Genomic DNA, 25711 nt, shown 5'->3' with positions numbered 1-25711 from the left:
TTTGTGACCCTGAAGCGTTACTGTTACCATGGCAAACCTTTAAGCACAAACCTGAAACAACGTTGAGCGTGACGCTCAAAGTAAGTTAAACGTTCTTCACAAATATAGTCCAACTTTAGTTTTGGCTTTTCATATGTTGTGCTTATTCGTAACTTTGTCTATACTATGGTAACATTAATATTTGCGGGACATGTTGTACCGTACCCGGAAACAAGGGCAGAGTGAGCACTCCTGTCTGTGCTCTTACGCATGGAACATAACTTCGGGACTAAAGGTTCCGCCTTACCGATAGTCGGACTTATTTTGTTGAAGGATTGGTAAGACAAAAACCCTAACGTGCTTCCATGCTTTTTAATGAGAGCATGGAAGTTAAAATTCAAGCCATTTAAACATAAGAAGTCACCGTTCGTGCACCGAAGATATGGCTTCACGGAGCTACGGCGCTTGTGTTCTCTGTCAGAGGGCGGTAGTCGTGAAGATGATGTGCAGGGTGAGTGTCATTGAACGCCGCATCTTTACTATGGAAGGTCAGGCAGACAATCATTTAACAGTACTGAGATAAATAAACTGAGTTTAGTTTAGCTATGTTAACGCACAACGTAGTAAACTTAATGTGCCCTTCATACAGTATGTTTGTGTACATTGTGACCTTCTGAATTTTCTGTAAATCCGATAAAAAAAATGTGTTTAGATAAAATAGCCGTGAATCTATTATTACAAGTTCAGAGTGTGAGTTATTTAATGAAGAAATGACATCCAAAATAAAATATGCTCAGATGGACTGCACATTTTAAATTGAATACCAACATCTTGGCCCCCCATAATCTATTCAATTATATTCCTTGTTTGTCTATTATTTTGTTTTAAAGAGCAGGAGGTTGGTTACTGCTAACTCACTAGAGCTTAAAGAGATGGTAAAGATAGATAGGTATGTATTGTCCCATGAGGGAGATTTGTTTTCACAGTCTGTTTCATGCACATGGCAATATACACGGACAAATACATCAACAGATAACATAAAGACAGGTGACACCACACTCACGACAGCGACACCGGATCTATACAAAGTCAGCGAGATAGTTTGTTCAGCAGTGCTATGGCAGAAGCGACAAAACTTCTGCCAAAGCGAGTCCTTCTACACCTCAGAGTCCTGTATCTGCGTAAATGCGCAAAGAAACATTTGTTTTCATTTTTTTTCATCCTCAGGGAATGAGTGCAGCTTCACAGCTGCAGTCCCAGGTAGATTTCCTAAAAGGAGAACCACACAGGAAGCACCCAGGTGTGACCAACCTGAAAACTCTGCGCCTACCTGACGAACTCCAGACGGCTGCACGCTCGATTATTCACAGTAGGCGTTAGTTCTGAATGTGGCTTTGTCAGTTTGCATGCCAAAATGTTTCCGTAGCTTCACTGTGCGACTCTTCAATCTCTGCACCTGTAGGAGCTCAGGTGCCTCGGCTGCCGGATCGCTCTCGTAGCCTCACAAACTTCCTGTGGAGCAGAAAGCAAGCCGTCGAGACTTTGACTCTGAGGCAGAGAGCTGTGAGCCTGGAGAAAGAACTTTGGGAGAAAGCGATGGAGAAGAGAGGAGGTGGGGTAACACATGAATTAAAAAAATAATAATGGCTGTGTAATAACTGCAAAGAGATTATATAATGCAGCATCTTAGAAAAGCAACTGCACTTTATATTTCAGATATAGATGAACAATTGCTGGAAGACCGCATCAGGAAAAAAGTGTTTTCAGAGCTCAGAAGAACCACATATCACTGGACTCCCATGAAGTAACACTTGCTTTTATCTACTCATTTTTTTTCATAGAAATATATAATACATAATGACTTTTTTTTTTTTAAATGATAAGAGTGTTCAGAAACTCAATTATTTAACAGTTTTCTAATGGAGAAAGAGCATTCTTTGTCCAACTTAAGACAATATAGAAGTCTGATTTGTGCCAGTGCTGACCAATAGTTAACATTTTAAACATTTCTCAACAACTCATTTTCAGTTTGATATTGACACTAGCTTCATATAAAGTTTGTACACTTAATGTCATAACGTCTTTATGTTAATATATCAGGCTCTGAACAAAGCCAGAAGTGGAGCCCTTTCTTTCGTTGTGTTGTGGAGCTTGTAACTGGTGATATCTCCGGTGTGATTTTTGAGGTGTGGAGGATTTCCTGTACAGCCCCCGCTCTGCGTTTCAGGTATGATGAAGAGTTAGGTGTGGTGTACATGGCGGCTCGGCTGGCTGGGGGCTATGCAGCAGTGAGGAGAGCTATGAATGAGGTAATGAACGAGTAGTGCAGATCAGAAGCAAACTGACATGACAATACCAGGGCACCCATATCACCGAAAAACATATTTTTATAATTATAAAGCATGGGAAAAGTACAGGAGAAATGTCTTTATTACTGAGGAGTATGAGCCCTGGATGTGTTTTGTTTTTTGTTTTTTTTGTCCTAAATGTTTTTGTTTTTTTTCATTTCAGATAAAGAAGAGGGATCCCTCTTTTGCCCCGCAGTCTCTCCTGGATTTTGGATCAGGGCTGGGAACAGTTGTCTGGTTAGTGTAAAACACATAGGTCCGAAATACACACACATGCACAAACAGGACCTATACATGCACTAATGGAGAGATGTCGAGTGAAGGGGCTGTCCATTAAAGGCGCCCCAAGCAGTTGAGGGTTCGGGTGCCTTGCTCAAGGGCACCTCAGCAGAACTGGCACCTCTCCACCTACCAGTCCACAGTCCGTACGTGGTCCATACAGGGACTTAAACCCGATTCCCTCAAGTTCCCAAGCCAAGTCCCTACGGACTGAGCTACCGCTGCCCCAGACAAGTTTTCATGTAAATTGCGAGACTGTGAAGCCAATCTCTCTCTTTCCCCCGCAGGGCGTCACACTCGTGCTGGGGCGACACTTTGAAGGAGATGGTGTGTGTGGACAGCTCCGGGCCCATGAACGTCCTGGCAGAACGACTTCTCAAAGGTGCTGCGCACACAAACACGACTTGGATTTGTAGCCTCTTTGTTTGGGCTATTGTCAAATACTTGATCAGAAAACCGAAGCGTTTGTTGTTTTGTTGAGCAGGTGATGACGAAAGAGCTGAACCTCACATCAAACAAGTCTATTTCAGGCAGTTCCTCCCTGTCTCTCCTAAGGTAAACCCCCCCCCTCACTTTTTTTTATTAAAGCAACAGAAAGACACAGTCTGTGTTCAGCATTAAAAATATATTCTAGCCTTCAATTTTAAATTCCAAACAAATCCGATTCTTGCTGTATGTGCGGCAAAAAAGAGAGATTTCTTAGAGTCAGATGTGACATTTGATGTGGTGAAAAGGGATCTTTGGGAAACGCAGCGTAAAGGCACCACAGTAAGCACATGGCACCACAGATGTTGCTAAAAAATCAGGAGCGTCGTTAGGATTCCCTCTTTTACATTTGGTTCTGTGCTTGGAACATTTTTACAGTGCGCCGCATAAATGAGTACCATCACATCCCCTTCACCATACCTAGAGATTGGCATGGGGTACTTTCCATAAAATCATCTCTGAATGCAAATCAAACCAGCTGTTAGGCTAACTGAAATAAAACCATGCCAATCTCTAGGTATGGTGAAGGGGATGTGATGATGGGGGGGCTATTTTGATTCCAAAGGCCAAGGGAGCTTTATCAGGATGCATAGTATCCTGGATCCATGAAATAACTTGCCTTTAACATAGGGGTGTACTCACTTATGCTCCCTGTATTTTAAGGAAGAACATTTATTTATTTACGATACATTATTCATTCACAAAGAAAATTGGTGTGCTTAAAGGTTGGATTTTTCCTCATTTTTTTAATTAAGGCCTTAAGTTCAATTTCCAAAAGATGATTTTTTTTATTCCTCTTTTTAGTCAAATTTAGCATGGGTGTACTCATTTATGCTGTGCACTGTATATGTATGGAGTGGCTTCACTTCCATCTCGAGGATGAGTAGCCCTGACACTTTCTGTGTTTCTCCTTCCAGGTGCAGTTTGACTTGGTGGTAGCAGCCTTCACCCTGTCGGAGCTTCTGAATGTGAAAGAGCGAGAAGAGGCGGTGTTAACCCTGTGGAGGAAGACAAACTCGTACCTGGTTGGTCTTAGATTATGTTAGGGAACAAATCACATTGCCTGACTCCCAGTAGAATGAGCAGTGACTTTACTTTATATTTTATTTATTTCTTTTTCATTTGTGAATATGTATGGAAGTTCCGTAACGTATGAGGCAGTAGTGTTAACTGTACTGCAGTGATGGTTGTGTAGTCACTCCCTTCCCTTCCCCTTTGTGTGTGCTTTTTGTATATTTGTCTTTTTTTTATTATAATTATATTTTTTTTCCTTCTTTTTTTATTGTATCAGTGTTTGTTAGTGGTGTCAATATGTTCAATGCAAGAATGTCTCCTTGAAATGAACAACCCGTCATGTCCATGTTGAACTGCGATAATAAAGAATATTATTAAAAGGACAAAACTTATACTTAACTTAACCTATAGATGATTTGCACTTTGCTGCCAATTTTCTGTGGTCCTTTTTGTAGGGCTGGGCGATATGGAGAAAATCTGATATCACGATATTTTTGACCAAATACCTTGATGTCGATATTGTAGGGATGACTATTGGTGCTTTCACAAAATATTTTCACAATTAGATCTTAGATAAATAATCATCAGTAATGTGGATACAATGACTAGGTGAGTAAAGGCCAATAATAAAACTGCTAGAACAGTCTGGTAAGTTCAGAAAATGAACTTACTTCACTGTAATTCAGCCTTTAAAAATATATTGCCCAGCCCTAGTCCTTTGGACTGTGTGAGGGCCTGTTGTCCTTGCACAATTAGTGAATATATATATATATATATACTAGATTTGAGATATTTTGTCTTTAAATTGCAACTTGTCCTGGTACATAGAAGCCCTCTCCTTTTTAATGACATTTGATTGTTTTTTTTTTAATTCCGTTTTTTGTATAGGTGCTGGTGGAAAATGGGACTAAAGATGGCCATCAGATGCTTATGGATGCCAGAGACACTTTATTAAAGGTATTCAAATACAGCAGATGAGATGGCACTTTAAAATCGCCATAGGGAAATATGTTAGGTGCTGTAGTGTAAATGATCCGACACAGTCTATGAAAGCAGACTGACGACTTGCAGTTCTCTATTTCCAGAAACGAGAGAAGACTGTCTATGACACCAGACCAGCGTCAGTGTTTGCACCGGTACGTTTTAAATCTGAGCTGCTATACAATATCATGGCGTACTTTCAACCAGCGGTGTCACAGCCTTCTTGCAGCTTCTTTCTATTGTGTGTGTATATATATATAATATATTATATATATATATATATATATATATATTTCAGTGTCCTCATGAACTGCCGTGTCCTAAGCTGGCCCATGAACCCACCACACCCTGCAACTTCCAGCAGATGTACCAACCTCTGCCTCTGCCCAGGGTAAGAAGCCTTTGCCTCGGGTTTTGTCCCATTGTCCGACTTTGAAAATCTCTGGTGTAAAGCATGTGTAGGTGGGACTAGTTTCTTTGTTTGCTCAGCCACTGTATCAGGCTCCGTTTACACGGTGAAAACGACAAAATATTTTATCAGATGTGCCTATTTATATGTGCCTTTCGTTTAGACAACGACGGCATTTTTGGGGCTTAAAAACGCAAAAAAGTGAAACTACCCTCCAGAGTGGAAATCTTAAAAACGCTCCACCGTCACGTTCTGTGTGTGTGTGTGTGTGTGTGTGTGTTGTTTTGAGCAATAACTCCACCTCCTCGTCTGTCCAGACAAAATTGTCAGCTTTTGTTGTGCATACTACATTGAATGCTCGTCTAAACGCGGAATTAAAAAGTGAGAACGCAACGCCACTTACGCGTTTTCTCTTCAGATCGTTTCCGTCATAACGATCTGAAACATAGCCTCAGTATCATCGCTGCTCCTGCTGACTGTGGAAAACACACCAATAACCGGGTAAATCATAATTGTGTTACACCAGTTACTGACTGAGGGATGCAAAAGTGTAAACAAATGAAATGAAATGGAAGAAAAAAAAACCAGGCAGTCAAATCATCACAGATCACTCTCAGGTTGAACCAGGTTCTGAAAAGTTAAGTTGCACGTCTTTAATGGCGCCGTAGGTAGGATTGAAAAGATCCAGGACTTAGCCAAAAAAATGTAACATTGACAACTTCTCAGTCCCCACAGGTTGTTATTGCATTTCAGAAAGTTTTCTTTAAAAAAAAAAAAAGTAATATGGCACTTAAATACACTAAATAGGTTAAGATGTTTTAACCGATATTATTGTATGCGATTTTAAAATGTAGCTTTTTCCAAAAACCAATTACTCGATGGAACAATCGGTAGAATCCTGGATTACCAAAATAAGCGATCGCTGCAGTCGGATTAAATCGACTCCACTTATTTTATTTTCCAGCACAACGACCGGCAGACGGAGAAGTTCAGCTACCTGATTGTGACTCGGACAGAACCAGCGCAGGCAGAAACGGAAGGTGTGGACTGGGCCAGGCTGATCGCACCGGTGCAGTGCAGAACAAGACACGTCCACTGTCGAATGTGCTGCCCTGATGGACAACTACAACACCTGGTGGTGACAGCACGGAAACACAGCAGGTAAAGGTCCTGCAGCACACATACGGTCAACCTCATCGGCAGCGTCAGCATGTCTATACAAACGTGTAATTGTGAGACAAAGCTTGGGTTTGAAGAATGTGGTTGAAGAGCTGTATGAGAAGTATTAGTGGCAGCAGTATTTGGTATATGGCATACACGTGTGGAATATTTTTTATTAGAGGTATCTGATCAAATATTAAGTAAGTGTCTTGCTTACTTAATATTTGATCAGATACCTCTAATAAAATACAAATCAATGTAAGTCATTCAATGCCAGCTTTTGGTATTTGGCAGTTTAATACATGGTGCCATAGACACATTTCAGCATTGCTACTCAGTCCTGTTATTGGACACTGAATCCAATGTCCAATGTGTCTCTGACCATGGCATCTCTCAGTTTGACTGAAAATGGTTTCATTTCTTTCAATCAGAGATGAGTACCGCTGTGCCCGGAGCAGCGACTGGGGAGATCAACTGCCAATGATTAGAAGAGTGGAAGATGGCGTCCAGAGTGATTCAGAGTGATGATTCAGAGAGGAAGACACACACGCATTCTTTAGACTTTTGAAACACCCTAAAACTGAGATAAGACTGCCGACCAAGGACTAATAATTAGTTAATTTACCAGAACATCTGCATTTCCTTACTGTAAATGTTAAAATACTGACCTGTGTGACAATCTGATTACTTCAATAAAAAAGTCATAACAGAAGTACTTTACCCAGCTTTATTGTGCACCACTTTTAACAAACCATAGTCCATTTCTTATAACAAGTATGCTACAATTTGGACAGTAATGTGATATTTAAAAAGTCACAACATGGAGAATAAGACACTTCCTACTGCATGTTTCAGTACTTTACGTTTAAATTCAGAAAATCTGGATAAATATCTTCCCTTTACTGAAAGAATCCCAAAGTCAAACAGTTTGACATTTCTGTCGTGCTACGTAGCCCTTCAATGCATGAACAATCAGATCCCAGTGCGCCCTAAATGTACAAAGGGATGCCATCACAACTGTGTTTGTCTATTGAATCTTGTTTTCTCTGATCTATTTAAGTGCTTAGTATGAAAAACACTTTCCAGGCAGTCTTCAGACCCATCGGTCATCCTCAGTTCTGAGCTTAGCTTCTGAGTCGTATTTGTTAAAAATCCAGTAAATATGAACACCCAATTTCAGAAAATCTTAAGTCAGCACACATTCTTTTAACATTGGTCAACTCCCAACGATTTCTTTCAGGGCTGAGGTCAAGTCCGGATACTTGTACTCAAATCCGGCCTCTAGAGTCTTCTTTGGTATGACTTTCTGGCCCTGCATGAGGACCACGGCCCTCTCCGAGCCCATGAGGGTGTTCATGACGAAGCCAGGCACAGGGAAAATGGTAGGCCTCTTCAGGATCCGGCCCAGTTCTTTAGTGAACTCGTGGTTGGTGTTCAGTGCAGGCGCGACCCCGTTGAACACCTGTGGTGAAGGGGAGGGAGTGTCAGACTCAGCGGGGCGCTCCAGGGCGCAGGCGATGATTCCTGCCAGGTCTGAGACGTGGATCCAGGGAAACGGTTGTCTTCCTGACCCCAGCGTGCCCCCGAGGCCGAGCCAGAAGGGGAGCAGCATTTGCTTCATGGCACCACCATCGCGGCCCAATACTGCCCCTGGTGGAGGGAGGGAGGAATGGATTATGATGGCACTAGACAAGATTTATATCAAGTTAAACTCTTTTCACCAGCCTAAATCTGAAAGTAGAACTACAACTAAGAAGAGTTACACCCTCACTAACCACCCGAGACCCTGCTGGTACACGTTTATTAAAATAAATGTCTGATTCTAAAGGAAATAAAAAGTACTGAGATGTGAGCAATCCAGTGAGCTCCATCCACAGAAATAAGAACTCACTATTATTCTACATTTCTCATTGTAATTGTCTTTGGTGCAAAACATGAAAAATGTGTGCCTGTTTACTTCCTGATACTGCAATACATGCAAATTTATTTTTATTTTTATTTTTTTTTACATACCAGACCTGATGACGACTTGTTTGGTGTTTTTTGTCACATTCTCAGGAAGGAGTGCAGAGGCCTCCCACTCTTTCACAAGTTTAGATAATAAGTCAAATGGTGTCCACTCACTATCTTCTGTATACTCCGCTGTCAGACTGGGCTTGTAACAAGCTGTGGGTTAAAAAGCAAAGTAAGAAATTACAGCAATAGATTTCACTGCCTACTTTCATTTTCTTCATATACGTTTACATTTTATGTATAATTTTAAGTAATTTGGATTGTCTATACTGTTATTGTATTGTTGGTTTTCCGAAGAGTTATCCATAATCAAGGGTCTAAGGACAGAGGGTGTCGTATGCTGTTCAGATTGAACAATTAATCGGAATTTCGTCAAAATCGTAATCTGGCCGACTGCAGTTTTCAAATGGCAGGAGGCGCGATATTTGTTGCAAAATAAAGAGAATAATGCAGAGAAGACCTGGCCCACACATCATAATTTACAGACTTACATCTTTGTTTGGTACAGAGCCCCGGAAAAAAATCACAGCATGATGATTTTAATGTTTTTCTACGAAAATGAGAATAATGATGTAAAAAAAATATATATATATATTACTTTATCTGTGAGTTTGTCTAGTCTGACTACTCACATTATTAGGCAGAGAGACTTACCTACACCTGTTACCAGAACCCAGGAGTGAGGAGGACTGGGAGAAGCAGCAATGGCTTGAGCCATAGATTTTGTAGAGTCGAGACGACTGGAGAACAAATCCTTTTTATAGCTTTCATTCCACCTGAGACCACAAATAAAAACCGATCAGGTGGGGATCCAGTACCCACAGCAATACTCATTGGCAGAATTAAGTGTCCATTAGTGGGGGGGGGTATTTGCTGCAGGTATTTGTTCCCATTCAACCACAAGAGCGTTAGAAGTCAGCCACTGATGCTGGGTGATAGAGCCTGGCTCGCACAGTTTTGAACAGGGGTCTCCACATACTTTTGAATATTTAGTGTATTAGCTACTGGATGAAAGAGGGTGGCTGCATATAGCTGTAGTTGCAGGCTTTGTTCATTTATTGCTCACCATCGCAGTGGGTTCATTAGATTCTCTCCAGCCAAATTGACGGCGCCCTCGCATGGCGGAAGGCCATGAGACTCCAACTCACCCTGCAGAAGCACAGAGGAAAAAGATATTTATGAATGACACTAGATTTAGAGACAAGTACAGTGATCTGCAATACAGCAAAAGGCGAAATTCAAAAGATTAGACAAGACATTAGAGCATAGAAATCGCTTTGATTAATCAGGAGTTTCCCAAAGATGAGAAATGACCTTAGTCTCTGTTTGACTACTACTCTGAATTGACCGGAGATCATACCAAAGACTGTGAAATTATTATGATTGTTATTATATTATTCTTTTTAAAGTCTATGGATCATACCCATGTTATCTTCCCCGGACCAGACTGGCGAGATATCACTGTGACCTCATGACCTCTGTCTCTGAGCAGGCGAGTCAGCTCACGGCCCACAAAGCCAGATCCCCCTCCTACAAGTTAGACAGTAGAGAAATGCTCATACAAACAGAGGAACCAAAGATGCACAAAGAATCCATCAGTTGGTAGTTAAAATAAATGTGGATGAGTGAAAAGACAGTTTAGGTTATATTTGCACTAGTTTTACTAATAGCTAATATGGATTGTGCTGCATTATTGTGTATTCAATACACAATTCATTGGATGCAATCAGGGTGTGGTTGTCACCACAGACTGTTTATAATTTCTTTAATATACAGTCTATGGTTGTCACACACTAAAAGCACAAGGTAGTCAGAATGTTCCGCAACTGCGCATGCGTACTATACATGCCCTAGCAAACAGCTTTAACTTAGATAACGATAAAAAAAAAACAAAAAAAAACAATTACAGTTTACTAGGTTTAATCACATAGCTGGCACGCTTTTTAACTGTAATGTGTCTGTTGAACAGTATGCAAACGCAGGTTAACTTACTTGGTACATATATCTAAATGTTGCCTGCAATGCTAACATTAGCTAACAGCTAGCTCGCGTTATGTCACATTGACCTTTCTGAAGCGTAGCTATACATATAACTTTTAAATAACGTACATACCTATTAAAACTCTCATGGTCGTTAAATGAAGAAAAACAGGAATTTAACAGCTGAACGTCGCTGCAGGTTTCACCGTTTTCTTTTGACTGACTGTACAGTTGTTTCTCGCCTTTTTTGGACCAATAGACATTCCGTAACCAGGAATACACGTCATTTTGTAGTTTATAACGGCACTGTTTTTAAAAAAGAGGTGGAATAGTTACTGGCTTATTTATACATGTATCTATTAAAACAATAGCTTATTTATTAAGTTGAATTAACTCATACAGTATTGGTCTTTTATACAGTTTGGTCTATGCCAAATAAGAGAGTGAGATACTAAATACTAAGTGGCGAGTGCAATAATTAAGAGATTATTGATAGTATTAATTTGCTTTGATTTTGACCTATAGTGTTAACTGCTGGAATCATTCATTGGCTTGCTTGGTCAAGGAAAGAATATATATATATATATATATATATATATATATATATATATATATATATATATATATATATATATATATATATATATATATACACTACCAGTCAAAAGTTTGGGGTCACTTAGAAATGTCCATTCCACTCCATTACAGACAGAATACCAGTTAAGATCAGTTGCATTGTTTTTTTAATCAGGGCAGCAGTTCTCAGATTACACTATGTGATTACATAATTGCAAAAGGGTTCTCGACTGTTGTAGAAAGAAGTGGCCGGTCTATAATGCAGTATCTACATTGCCCGTTATCAGCAACCATTCATCCAATGTTCTAAAGGCACATTCTGTTTACTAATCTGATATCATTTTAAAAGGCTAACTGAGAAAACATTGGAGAACCATTTTGTAATTATGTAAGCACATAATGTAATGTAACAAGACTGCTGCCCTGGTTAAAAAAAAACAATGCAACTGATCTCAGCTGGTATTCTTTCTGTAATGGAGTGGAATGGAAATTTCTAAGTGACCCCAAACTTTTGACCGGTAGTGTATGTATGTATGTATGTATGTATGTATGTATGTATGTATGTATGATCTTTTATCACTTATTTATATAGTTTATTATTTCAGAATATGTTTTCTTATGCACCTTTAGCTGCTGGGTGAATGATGTCTGTATGTTTGTTTATACATTTCAGCTATTCTTATTCTTACCCTTATCTAATAATGATATACACTGTTAATGCAGTGAACATGCTGCTTGTAATTTATGTTAACATGTATTTTATATTGGCTATTTTTTTTAACCTATTGCGCAAGACCCGGAAGCTGCCTGTTTTCCGGTTCTGATAAAGAGATAAATTGAGCCTCGGCTTCATTAACAGCCTCTTTTCTTGTTGCGGTGATGCAGGTCGGACGTGTTGCGGCGTAGGGAGACACAAAACAACGTGCATGGTACTTCGTTGACGGTATGTATTCCCATTTTGTATCCCGTTAGTTTATGTCGCAGTTAATGTTTTTATGTATCTGCTTGTGGTTGTTTGTTGCGGTTATTTCCATTTCCTTTGTTAGCATTGTGGCTTCAGTAGCGCCAAACCGACCGCATGGTCTGTACGTTACGTGCTAATGAGCCAAGTTGGGCCGTTATTAGACGAATTAACTTTTAAAGCTCAACTTGATGTCATTTGATTACAATCCCTTTTTTTTTAAATTGGTATCCTAAATGACTGCAGGTGTTTCAGTTTTCATATCAATAAGGGTAACACGTTAGGCTAAATAAAGTTAACATCTCTGTATAATGCAATACAGTTAATCCACAACTAACTACATCCTCAAAGACCTTCAGCTGAATTGACAGCTTTCTAAAACAATATTGAAACTGAACATTACCACGTTAACTGTTGTATTGGACTGCAGTTTTAGCTAGGCTACTGAGTGTAATTTGTGTTGCAATAATCCCATGCGTTTCCACCTGTTGCATGTGCTCTTCTTTCCATCTGCATTTCAGAGCAGATGCAGGTCAATTGAAGAAAAAATGCCGAATTTATGTTCGTAATAAAGCCACTTAAAGCTTTAGTTCTACATTGTACTGTCAGACCTTAATGATGAGTTGCATGTGAGTCCGTGTTTCAGCTGAACCTCATGATTATTCTTTCACTGCACTGATGGGTTTGACAGTACGGATAGATGCTGTTGAGGATGTTTAGTGTTAGAGTTGAGACTAACCTTGTGTGTATTTCTTTTTAGGATTAAGAGCCTGGACTGGATTTATCTTGATAAGGTCAGTATCTCTCTTTGGTTGGTGCATGAAGGTGCACATTACTTAACACCCTGGTGCCAGTGTATCAGGGCCATGTAGGTTAAATGAATGCAGCACTGCAATAAACCTTACCCTCATGAATGTTTGGTTTTTATTAACTTATTGTGGAGGCTGTACCTTCATTGATTATACATTAGGTGGATGCAACACCATTCATCTGCAGCCTCCAAATGACCATAAACATTTCACAATCAACAGTTTAATTAACTTCTTTCTTTTTGCTTCTACAGGTAATGGGAACACTGCGTGAACCGAATCCACTGCTGGATGACGCCAGTTTGGTATTTTGAAGTTGGGTGTTATTTATACTGTATTCAGTTTGAAACCAATTAGATTTATTAGCTGCCTGAAAATATGGAATGTTTTTTTTAATCTATGCACATGTATTGGGGCCATTTCTTAAAATCTTGTGACACTGTATGAACTAAAACCCACACTTGTAAATAAAGTGACTTGTTTTAAACTGTATTGTTGACTTTATTTGCAGATAAGACGGTAGTACAGAATATGCATGGGAATTCAGTAGTTGGCTATTAAATAAGAGAAATGAGGAGAAATAAGGCAGTGAGACCATATTTAAATTCATGTGAAAAATGTCATACACACTTTTAAGTTGATTTCAGCAGGAAGCCTTATTTGAACTGAGGGACCTCTAGGTGCTACAGTATACAGGCTATAGGTGTCTATACATATGCCTTATCTAATGTCAAACAATGGGTAGTCAGCTCTAATAGTACAAATGGTTGCCTTAATTTCTTCAATGAAAAGCAGTTTGGAATATAAAGCTACTTTTTGTGTGAAGTGTAAAATCAGTCTGGTACCTGTACATTTTTCTGAACAATACAATGAATTGTGTGTGTATATATATAGTTATACTGCAGTGCTTTAAAAATCTGCAAAAGAAGACTAAAGCTGTAGTCTACATTTTGCAACAAACTGTAAAATGCTAAAATATAAGTATAGAAGACACGTTAATGATTCCCAAGGTTATTTTTTTTTAAATATACACATTACACACAGGCCTGAAATACATAATGGGACCTACACATTGTCAGAGTGAGGGTGCTGTCCCTGGGCTTAAGGGCATCTCAGCAGTGCCCAGGAGGTGAACTGGCACCTCTCCAGCTACCAGTCCACACACTGTACAGGGATTTGAACCGGCCACCCTCCGGTTCCCAAGCCAAGTCCTTACGGACCCTGACGGGGCGAAGAGTCTACCATAAGATTTCATCTAGGTTTTAATTATGAATAATAAAGAGAAATAGGTGCAGTTGTGTGTAAAGTTGATGCAAAGCTTTTTACAGCATGCTGGGGTGTCCTAACGAATGACATAGTAACAGTTGTAACATAAGATGAAAAATTTCTAATGAATACTGTATAACTAAAAAAAAGTGATTGACAGTGTTACCTGTTAAATAATGAACGTTTGTGTTTTTCTCACAATCTAATTGTTCCTCAAGTAGATGCAGTACTGTATGTTACCAGTCATTTTGTTTTTCTTATTTAAAGGTTAGTCTCTGTAACTGCCACAAAATGTATTGGAAAAAAAATTGTACAAAGAAAGTGTGTTTGCAGTTTTGATATTCACCGTGGGTAAAAAAAAAAAATTAAATGTCATGTCCTTGCACTGCAGACTTCCAGTCAAACTTGTTCCTTTCAATACTATTTACAAAACAAAATACTTCTCAGTCAGCTCTTAGCTGGTGCTTTGATTTTGTCAAATGTTGCTTGCAAATCTACACACTCCACATGTATTTTTTAAAACTAAATTTCACTTTCATAGAGAGCTAATTTGTATACACACAATGTTTATTCAACGCTTATCTGCCATTTTTGCTGAAATGAGAGGAGGTCCTGTGCCATTTGAGGAGTCAGCATTACTGAGTCCCTCAATGTCTTTACTCTTTTTGGTTCGTGTTTGGTCCAATGACGTGCCCTCAAAGAGCCGAGCCATGAAGGCGAAGCCGTTCTGCTTGATGTATGACTTTCCAGCAAAGGTGTAGAGGATGGGATTGGCACAGCTGCTAATGAAGGCCAAAGCTGAAGTCACTGCACGGCTTTTCGAAGAGATCTTGTCCAATCTGCAGATAAACAGAACATGTTAGACCACAACTACTTAGCTAAGACTTATTAAGGGAAAATGACATTTGGGAGAATCCTTGAGAGCTTTATTTAAAGAGCCCCTATTATACTCCTTTTCAGCATAATATTTGTACTCTTGGGTCTACTAGAAAAGGTTTATATGCTTTGATGTTCAAAAAACATGTTATGTGTCTCATACTGCCCATTGCTGCAGCTCCTCTGCGTGAAACACTCTGTCTGAGCTCTTGGCCCGCCTTCCCGAAAAGCTCAGTCTGCTCTGATTGGTCAGCTGGCCAACTCTGTTGTGATATGTCAACCCAAAAAAACAAGCCACTGGGCAGGGTGTGCTTGCGTAAAGGCTGATTTATGCTTCTGCGTCGAATCGACGGCGTACTCTGCATTGCCGCGAGCCCTCCGCCGTAGCTCGACAAGCACCTCCAAAAAATGTTAACTATGATCGCAGACCGCAAGGACTGTGATCGGACATACGCTTTGCAAATAAACTCAGACATATTTTCGTTACAATGACGGGGTTATCCATTTGTAAAGTATCTATATGTCAGTAACGTTTTGAAATTAGCACTTCGCCAGCTACTTTGTGGGCAGTTGTGCTAAAGTTTGCTTACATACATACATGCTAACATAAACTGGCTGGCAGACACCTCGCAAATAACCTCAGACTTATCACCCCCTAGCGTTGTGGCGGTGAAATGCACTGCGATGCAAAGCAACCCCGACGCAGAACTCCGAAAGGGTCACGACGCCATAGGAGCGATGGTGCGACACTGTGCACGGGCCGCCATAGATGGTGCACGCGCTACAAGCATGCACCATGGATGTATTAAGAGAATGCACAGAGACGTTTATGCTCAATGTATTGTTCATTGCAGTATTCTCCAAAACACCAGAGGGCGTACAAACAAAATAATCCGTGAATAAGCAAAAAGTAATAGAGAAGAAGAAGCCGGAAGTAAAGGAAAGCAGGATGCCTGGCAACAGCAGTAAACACATCCATGTTAAACACAGACAGTATATAAGAATGGGCCAACAGATCCCGTTGCTCTGGACGGAAACCAGTGAAGGCCATTAGAAGCACTTTTCCGGTGATGGCTGAGCGTTACTGCGCAGCCTCCAACTGAGAGAGAGATGACGTAAATGTGGCGTGAGCAACGTGTCTGAAAGTTGGAAGTCTTCTGGTAGCTGTGCCAAGAGAAATCTCAATCATTTTGAATATTGCAGAGACGGAGAGCGTAGGTATATGTAAGGAGATAACATATAGGCACAGGCTAATTATCCTGTACTATACGGTAATTACTCTACAGTAAGTCGCATGGTTATGATGCAATCGTTAGCCTATTTTTACAAAAACGTCTGCTACGGAGCCATAACGTGAGGTACAAGGTAATGGAGCCTTTTATACATTGTCGTGTTTCTGTAGAAAAAAACAATGGACAAATAATGTATTTAAACGCTGCAGATGTAAAGTTATTCGCTGTCAAAGTGGCGCCAAAATGAATGGCAGTCAATGGAATGCTAACGGGAGGTGATGGCTTGGTAGCATCAAAATGGCGCTATAGGAGGTTCGCGGTCCGAGGAGAAGCTTACCCCCTTGGTTAAACACTGACATACCGCGAAACATTACATTCATCTACTCTAATCATTGTTGACTGTTGTTTATCTCCAAATCGAAAAATCTGTCTGCATGTAACACTGTGAAGAACACTGTTTACATGAAGCTGCCTATTTTAGCTTTGACAAAACAATCTCTCATATTTTTCCACACTCTACGCGACAGCACCATTTTATAGCGTGCGCACCTCGCGCCGGGAACCCAGCGGCTACCATAAGTTAAGCTTTAGGCAGCACCTATGGGCAACACATGAAAAACTGGGCTGGCTTTCTGAATCAGTGACATCACTAATTGAGGAATTGTAAACAGGAATGTGGGCGAGGCGTTTCATGCAGTTGAGAAAAAGTGCCGTCTGTGAAAGAGAAAGCTCCATTTGTATTTGTAGTGAAATGTGTTTTTTGAAATTTATACATCTATTACATAGACAAAAACTATATAACACACTAAAAGATGGGGGGAAAAAAAAGCATAATAGGGACTCTTTAAACATCTTACTCTCAAACTAACTAATATGATATAGTATTAGTATATTAATGGATGGATTACTGAATGGGTCCCACCGGGCACAAGTCAAATGAATTAGCTTCTCTCACCTGGTGTTGTAGTATTGCTTATATGCAACTCTAGTAAATTTAAAAGTACCAAATTAAATAAAAAAAATAAAAATCCCTTTGTTTAAGAGAGTGGGTGAATATGAGTGAGTCTTTTGTTACTCACATTTTTCTTGTATAATTCTTCTCGGGGTACCACTCAGCTGCCACCTTGGACAGACCAAAACATACTCGGTGTTCATTCAAAAGATCAGATCATACATTAGATATGTATTTCATGTAATTAGGAATACAGTGAACACGCCCTCACACACCTCTATCATGTTGATCACATGGTACGGCAGCCAGAAAAGGCCAAACATCACCACAATAGCCAGGATGAGTTTCTCGCTGCGGACCTTTCGTTGGAACTGGGTCTTCCTCAAGCGTCTCAGGATGAGGACGTAGCAAGTTATGATGACTGTGTAAGGAAGAATGAATCCCGCCACCGTCTCCAAGGCATAATGAAACCTCACCTGCACACAGGAGGATACAAAACAGAGGCACGCATTGTAATGATTACATGTGTTTCTGTAGACATGACTGACTGGATGCGTCAAAACCAAGGGGGTAAGCTTCTCCTCGGACTGCGTAGCTCCTATGGCGCCATTTTGATGCTACCAAGCCATCACCTCACGTTAGCATTCCATTGACTGCCATTCATTTTGGCGCCACTTTGACAGCGAATAACTTTACATCTGAAGCGTTTAAAGACTCTGTTTGTCCATTGTTTATTTCTAAAGAAACACGACAATGTATAAAAGGCTCCATTACCTTGTACCTCACGTTATGGCTCTGTAGTAGACGTTTTTGTAAAAATAGGCTAACGATTGTGTCATAACCACACGACTTACTGTCGCATAGTAGAGGAATTACCGTATAGTACAGGAGAAGCTCGCAGGCAGTTTCGTCTCACATTAGCTGTTTAAGTGTAATTACTAATGTTAACTAGCATTTTAGTTAGCAATAATTAGCCTGTGCCTATGTTATCTCCTTACATATACCTACGCTCTCCGTCTCTGCAATATTCGAAATGATTGAGATTTCTCTTGGCACAGCTACCAGAAGACATACAACTTTCAGACACGTTGCTCACGGCACATTAACGTCGTCTCTCTCAGTTGGAGGCTGCGCAGTAACGCTCAGCCATCACCGGAAAAGTGCTTCTAATATCCTTCACTGGTCTCCGTCCAGAGCAACGGGATCTGTTGGTCCATTCTTATATACTGTCTATGGTCAAAACACGGTGTGAGCTATAGAAAAAGAAGACTGAATCTGTTCATTCATAAAATAAAGCCAAACTTCACAACAGTCAGTATGATTTTTACATGGTATCTATCTGATGGCACAAGTTCGTGGAGATATAAATTAATCCTTTTTCATTGTTTCAGGGTTGGATTTAGGATACCACTGCTAGTAAACTCCAATAAGATATATTTGTTGTTTGTTTTGTTGTTCATTTATGTTTATTAATCAATTCCAGCTCTAACTACAGAAAACTGGTTCAATATACTTATACTAATACTTTCACTCTAGAACATTGTAAATGTAGATATAGGCCTATGAAAGACAAAAGAGCTTTAGATTTAGAACAACAGTGGTATAAACAAAAAATGTACTATTATGAAAAATGTGTTTGCCGTTTGATGCAAATGTTTCATTTTGAGATGTGTTTATGGCATTTTGAATGCAGTGTTTCATTTTGAAGGAGATGTGAGACATTTTGCATTTTGTGTGTGCAGTTTTGGGAATTGTGTGTAGAGTTTTGAAAAAAGGAGACATAGTTTTGAAAACGTGTGTAAGCAGTTGGAAAAAACTTCAAGAGACAAATATTTCCTTTAGGGGTTTGGTGGAGACCAAAACAGAGCTAAAAGAGAGTGAATATTAGACTTTTATTTACCAGGTGGCCAAGATCATGACTCCAATGGGCTTTTGACTAAACGCTAAATAAATGAGTCAAGAAAATATTAGATTAACAGCAGATAATGAAAATAATTGTGAGTTGCAACCCTGGTGTACTTACGTGTTGAGGCAGTGTGTGATTGGGCGTACACACAAGTTTTGTTGTATTCAATTCTTCTTTTGCAATGTCCTCTCTCACGCCTCGAAACACCAGTGAAGGGATAGAAATGATCATCACCAAAGCCCACGTGCTTACGATCACTCTCTTCACAATCTTCCTGCTGACTTTGGAGGACACTTTCCTGGGCAACACCACGACCACCATCCTGTGCACGCTCATCAGCGTGATCATAAAGATTGAGGCGTACATGTTGGTGTTGCACAGGTAGAACAGGGCTTTACACATGGCTTCACCGAAGACCCACGTCTGTTTGGCCAGGTAGACGATGAAGAAGATGGTGAGTGCCATGAGGAAGCCATCTGCACACGCCAGGTTGAGGATGAGGAGGGTGGTGACCGAGCGCTGTTTGATGCGTGCCATGATGCTCCAGATGATGAAGAGGTTGCCAGGGACGCCCACAAGGAGGACCAAGCTGAGAATCAGAGCACCCAGGACTGTGGGGCTGTCATGGCTCACAGCGCTGTCATCTTCGTGTTTTGAGAACACAATGTCTGTGCCATTGGATTTGAACATGCTAGAAGGAGGTTTGATCCTAAGGATGAGAGAGAAAGTCAGAACCTAAATATTTCATTCATCATTAAAGTAAAATGAGTGGAAATGGGTATTTCATATTGCACAGGGTTGGGTGCAATGATTGAACTTTCTATTTATGTTTGTTTGGTTCTATGATTGAGTATAGTATTTATTGTATTTTAAACTTGTAGTTGTATTAGGGATGCACAGATACCAAGATTCTGGCCGATACGATTTTTACCGATGTTGGTATGATCTGTATAAAACAAGTTTCTATGATAATCATAATCATCTTTCTTTATTTGCAAAACATTTGGAAAAGCCCATGATTCATAGATTTACCGCATTGTTTGATCACAAACTCCTCTTGGCCATAAAAAAACTGAAAACATGCACGCACACACCAGCGCCGCCCTGACACACAACGGCAGCTACATGGAAATAATCATCACAATAAACATCGGACCAGTGTTGCTCATTGGACCGATGCTGATGTGTAAAAACTGACAAGCATTGGACAGATGACGATATGACTGCCGATATACAGTATTGTGCATCCTTAATTTGTATACACTACCGGTCAAACGTTTGGGGTCACTTAGAAATTTCCATTCCACTCCATTACAGACAGAATACCAGTTAAGATCAGTTGCATTGTTTTTTTAATCAGGGCAGCAGTTCTCAGATTACACTATGTGATTACATAATTGCAAAAGGGTTCTCGACTGTTGTAGAAAGAAGTGGCCAGTCTTTAATGCAATATCTACATTGCCCGTTATCAGCAACCATTCATCCAATGTTCCAAAGGCACATTCTGTTTACTAATCTGATATCATTTTAAAAGGCTAACTGAGAAAACATTATACAACAAGTAGCTAAATCTGTTACAATTCATCTCTTCTCTTTGTATGAGAGTCATGTTGTTTTGCCTATGGTCGCTAACATATTAATGTAATAAGCACATTTTCCCTAATATCCAAAGTCAGAGAAACTTGTGGATGCCTTTCCCATGACTTCTTAATATCTCCATTTTATGATATACTATCTCACAATGATGATTTACCATCTTATTTTTTATTAGAAACCTTCATTGTTTCTCTCCTGATGGCTTCAAAAAAAAGTTTAGGACTGAAACCCGATGTCAGACATCTCTTTTGAGAGCTTCCTGGAAATATTTATCACGGTCCTCTACCTGCTTCAATAACCTTTTCATCTGTACGATGTGGACTGCCATCTATGAGTCCCCTCTAAGATTTAGGAACATTTATTTTGAAAAAAAAAAAGGGGTGATAGAAGTTACATTAACAAAAAAATACTCCTCTGGTAATGTGGTTCTTTACTACTTATCTAAGACGAAGATGGTCTGGAGTGAATTAAATAGTGTGCCAGTTACTGAATATAAACATTACCACCAAAGGTACACAAGCTGTTTCCAGATCTAGAGGATGGCTGGCACACTGACTCAGCCTCTAAAATATTCACATAAGACTCTGTAGCCAACAGTGTAGCTCAAGCTCAGGCGCAGCATGCTAAAACATGCCAAACATTAGCACAGCTGCATCAAAGAAGGGCACTATTTCGACACAGTCTTTGATTCACTTTGATTTGTTTCTTCTTGTCTTGTCTCTTTATTATGTCTTTTTTGTAATGGAAACCAGTGACATGAAGTGCAGAGGTCACAGAATGCTGACTTTTAAGGAAAAACACAGTTAAACATGGTGTATCCGACAACCCCTGACTATTATTATTATTATTATTATTATTATTATTATTATTATTATTATTATTATTATTTAAGATACATTTTGGCCTTTTATGGTCTTTAACAGGCAGGGTAGCTTGAAAACAGGAAAGGGGAGTGACACTCTACTGGGTGAGCTAAGAGGTCAACCCAAACCCTGACTATTATGTTTTTTTAATGATTCTTTTCTGGGAATTTGTTGGTCTTTATTGGGATAGCTTATCACTGGATAGGGGAGAATAACATGCAGTAAAGGGCTGCAGGTCGGAATCAAACCTGTGGCCGCTGCAGTAAGGACTGAGCCTTGGTACACGGGGTCGCACATTCAACCAGGTGAACTACCCAGGCGCCCCCGAACCCTGACTTTTATTAAAGACTAATATTCCTAATAGAAAAATGAAACATGAGTGATGTAGAGAGAGGAAAGATCTGATCTCCGCAAAAAAAACATTTCCCTTTTGTGAGAACAAGCCCTTATTTATTTGATTAATTTATTCATTAAGTGCTCATTTCCTTGCTCTGGTCCGGCTAAAGCAAACTGTTTATTTTCCCTGGATGGATAAAAATGAGAGTGAACGAGTAAACAAAGTGAAACTAAGCCACTCTCTACGATCACTAGAAGAAAAATGCCACAGAAAGCCGAGCCCGAGCGAGAAATTGTCATGCGAAAGCATTGTTTTTCAGGAAAGACAGCTTTTTTTTCTTTCTTTCTTTTTTGTCACATAGCTGTTCCAACCCACAGACGACCACGCCAAATCAGGTGAAAACACAAGCATCTGCAAATTATGAACTTATGTTGTAATGGATTACAACATAACTGCACTGTTGTAATGGGCAAACTGCACTTAGGATAACACAAATCTCATGTAATTTATGTGTAAATGACAAAGTAAGGAAAGGACTGTAAAAGTGCATGCGAGAAAATCAAACAAATTGGGAAATACTAGGTGCTTTTGATTTACAAAAATATGATCTTTCACAATTCAAGCAACTATTTGGGTTCAAAAACAACAAATAAAAAGGTGAGGAACTTTTCAAAGAATCTGAAAATCCCCACAAAACTGCAAATGACTTGTTCCTGCCAATAAAGAAATAGTCATGGATTTTCTTGCAATCCAAAATAAAAATGAGTCATAGGTTTGTAATAAATCTGCTATGTGTAAATAATCAAGTCAAGAAAACGTAAATTAGTATTATTATTATAAGATGGAAACAGAAAGAATTGGAAAGAGGTGAGTCCTAAATGAAGTTTTCCAGTAAAGGTTCAAAAGTAACTGACCTGTCAAGGACTTCTCTCTTGGATGACTGTCAGATTCAATTGTCCAAATGCTGCTCTCCTCTCGGTCCGACAGTGTTTCCCTTGTGTGACGGTCTCTATTAGCTCTGTCCATAATAAACTGAATCGCATCCTGGCCCACAGGCTGCAACATGCCTTGTTTAGAAAAAAAAAGAGAGGCAGAGAGGAGTGTCCTTCCCAAACGTTTTCTCTCCCTCCCTCTATCTTCAGTAACGTACAGTCATCTCCCAATGCATGTTTGTGTTTCCTCTTCACTGTCTGAATCAAATGATGCATAATCTGAAGAAATTCAGAAGAATTGGTATTTCAATGCTTGCACAAGCTCCCCGTGTCATGGGTGGTGCTCCCACAAGCACAAACACGCACACACACACACACACACACACACACACACACACACACACACACACACACACACACACACACACACACACACCCACACACACACACACACTAACTCACTCACTCACTAGTTCATACAGGTTTGTCAGGAATGGTAGTTGATGGGGAAATTGTAATTGGAAAAATGAGAAGGAACACAATGCTCTTGTTCAGTTTGTTCAGTGATGTCATGGCTGACATTCATGCATCTGTTAGCATCTGTCTCACAGAGAAGCTGATAAGCCAGAATCGGCTAAGTGCTCCATCACTATCACTTTGAAATCCTGATTTAAAAGCTGTGTTTCAATTGATTAAAGTGTATTGTAAATGGACGGCATTCACACAGCGCTTTTCTAGTCTTAGCAACCACTCAAAACACTTTACAACACAAGCCAGCACTCACCCATTCACACACACACACACACACACACACACACACACACACACACACACACACACACACACACACACACACACACACACACACACACACACACACACTGGTGGCAGAGGCTGGGTGCAAGGTGCCAATTGCTCATCATCAGGAGGGGAAGAATTAACATTCACACACTCATACGCTGCCACCGGGAGCAATTTGGGGTTCAGTATCTTATCTATATTCTATATCAATACAATTGAATTGAATTGACACTTTGACATGTCAACATGCCTTCCAGATTACATTACAGTTTTTTACAATCACTTTGCTACTAATTTCAGAACCTTGGTGTCATTTTTCAAAACTCTAGACACAAAACTCAAAACGGTCATTACTTGTAACACAGGCTGTCCAATGTTCAAAACATTGCATTGTGCATTCATATCTTTAAAGAAATATTGCACTTGCACAATCATTGGTATGTATCAATGGAATGAATAGACAATCATCTGAAATGTAATGTGTGAATTGCCTTTTGAAGTAGTAGTACTTTGATGTTGTGTCGTATTGAACAGGTGATTTTTGTTAAATGAACAAATGATCTTTGGTTTATGTGTATTGTCAAACCAATTTTTCTGCACTTTTTGACGTTTTTTTCCGACTTTTTTGTCACTTTTTTCAACGTGCAATCTGCAAATTGAGTGCCACCCTAATCCAAGGCGATATTCTGGGTGAAGAAGAAACATAAGGACTCCGGGGAGTAAACTCCCCAGAGCTAGGCTAGTAACAAGCATTTCTGGGAGAAGGATGCACACAAAAGGAAACAAATGAAAAGAGAGATGAGAGAGCAGCTCAATGTGTCATAGGAAGGAAGGAACTTCCCCAGCAGTCTAAAGAGGGTAAAGAGAGGTGCCGGATCGGGCTTGAACTCTCCCCTGCCGGATCGGGCTGTACTGGCCTGCCTCCCTCTACTCTCACTATATTATTGATTATATGATAGGTAGATCTGATGACTATGAGGAGAAGCAGAGAGAAGCAGGGGTGCTGTGTCTGCAGCTATACACCCTGCCCTGCCAGTCTAGGCGTACGCTGCAACTCCTCACTTCCTAACTATAAGCTTCATCAAAGAGGAGGGTTTTCAGTTTATTCTTAAATGTGGTGACAGTGTCTGCCACCCGAACCCAGATTGGGAGCTGGTTCCACAATAGTGGAGCCTGGTAGCTGAAGGCTCTGGCTCCCATTCTACTTTTAGAGACTCTAGGAACCACTAGTAGCTCTGAATTCTGGGAGCACAGTGCTCTAATGGGACAATAAGGTACTAAGAGCTCTTCTAGATATGATGGTGTTTGACCATTTAGCGCTCTGTAGGTCAGGAGAAGAATTTTAAATTCAATCCTGGATTTTACAGGAAGCCAATGCAGTGAAGCTAATACAGGAGAAATATGATCTCTTTTCTTAGTTCTTGTCAGAACACGTGCTGCAGCATTCTGGATCAGCTGGAGAGTCTTAAGGGACTTATTTGAGCAACCTGATAGTAAGGAATTACAGTAGTCCAGCCTGGAAGTAACGAATGCATGGACTAGTTTTTCAGCATCATTTTGAGATAGGATGTTCCTGATTTTGGCAATGTTACGAAGATAGAAAAAGGCTGTTCTTGAGGTTTGTTTTAAGTGGGCGTTAAAGGATATATCCTGATAAAAAATAACTTCTAGATTTCTGACAGTAGTGGTGTAGGCCAGGGCAATACCATCTAAGGTAGCTATATCTTTGGATAATGAAGCCCGGAGGTGCTTGGGTCCCAGCACAATAACTTCAGTTTTGTTTGAGTTTAACATCAGAAAATTGTATGTCATCCAGGATTTTATATCTTTAATGCACGCTTGACGTTTAGCTAACTGACCGCTTTCGTCTGGCTTAATTGACTGATTGATTGAGATATAATTCGGTGTCGTCTGCGTAACAGTGAAAGTTAATTGAGTTTCCTAATAATATTGC

At 40.0% G+C, this 25711-nt stretch overlaps 3 protein-coding genes and 1 long non-coding RNA gene across 5 annotated transcripts; 2 read left to right on the top strand and 2 right to left on the bottom strand.

The window, feature by feature from the left end:
• Window positions 1–290: 290 nt before the first annotated feature.
• mettl17 (methyltransferase like 17) lies at window positions 291–7352 on the top strand. Of its 2 annotated transcripts, XM_078263379.1 has the most exons (14): window positions 291–490; window positions 1207–1348; window positions 1442–1591; window positions 1696–1783; window positions 2207–2288; window positions 2491–2564; window positions 2894–2988; window positions 3091–3161; window positions 4010–4117; window positions 4995–5063; window positions 5192–5242; window positions 5386–5478; window positions 6461–6657; window positions 7089–7352. In XM_078263379.1, exons 1-14 carry the CDS (start codon window positions 422–424, stop codon window positions 7180–7182), a joined length of 1383 nt encoding a protein of 460 aa, XP_078119505.1. In that variant the 5' UTR covers window positions 291–421; the 3' UTR covers window positions 7183–7352. The 2 variants fall into 2 exon arrangements, with proteins under 2 accessions (XP_078119505.1, XP_078119506.1); XM_078263380.1 differs by lacking the exon at window positions 7089–7352 and having other exon boundaries at window positions 5178–5242; window positions 6461–6597.
• An 18-nt stretch (window positions 7353–7370) lies between these two features.
• On the bottom strand, window positions 7371–10912 carry sdr39u1 (short chain dehydrogenase/reductase family 39U, member 1). Its single transcript, XM_078263381.1, has 6 exons — window positions 10784–10912; window positions 10094–10200; window positions 9737–9819; window positions 9325–9446; window positions 8671–8823; window positions 7371–8307 (listed from the first exon to the last, which is right to left on the bottom strand). Exons 1-6 carry the CDS (start codon window positions 10797–10799, stop codon window positions 7874–7876), a joined length of 915 nt encoding a protein of 304 aa, XP_078119507.1. The 5' UTR covers window positions 10800–10912; the 3' UTR covers window positions 7371–7873.
• A 1154-nt stretch (window positions 10913–12066) lies between these two features.
• Window positions 12067–13486, top strand: LOC144526207 (uncharacterized). The gene is made up of 3 exons (XR_013502741.1): window positions 12067–12169; window positions 12948–12981; window positions 13251–13486. It is a non-coding gene; the product is annotated as an uncharacterized LOC144526207 (long non-coding RNA).
• On the bottom strand, window positions 13474–23211 carry ltb4r2b (leukotriene B4 receptor 2b). Its single transcript, XM_078263504.1, has 5 exons — window positions 22939–23211; window positions 19346–19937; window positions 17598–17798; window positions 17450–17493; window positions 13474–15101 (listed from the first exon to the last, which is right to left on the bottom strand). Exons 2-5 carry the CDS (start codon window positions 19916–19918, stop codon window positions 14834–14836), a joined length of 1086 nt encoding a protein of 361 aa, XP_078119630.1. The 5' UTR covers window positions 19919–19937; window positions 22939–23211; the 3' UTR covers window positions 13474–14833.
• Between the last annotated feature and the right edge of the window lie 2500 nt (window positions 23212–25711).

The sequence above is a fragment of the Sander vitreus genome, chromosome 12 (genome assembly GCF_031162955.1).
Source record: "Sander vitreus isolate 19-12246 chromosome 12, sanVit1, whole genome shotgun sequence".
Classification (NCBI taxonomy): domain Eukaryota; kingdom Metazoa; phylum Chordata; class Actinopteri; order Perciformes; family Percidae; genus Sander; species Sander vitreus.
This window is presented reverse-complemented; position numbering and strand designations above follow the sequence as displayed.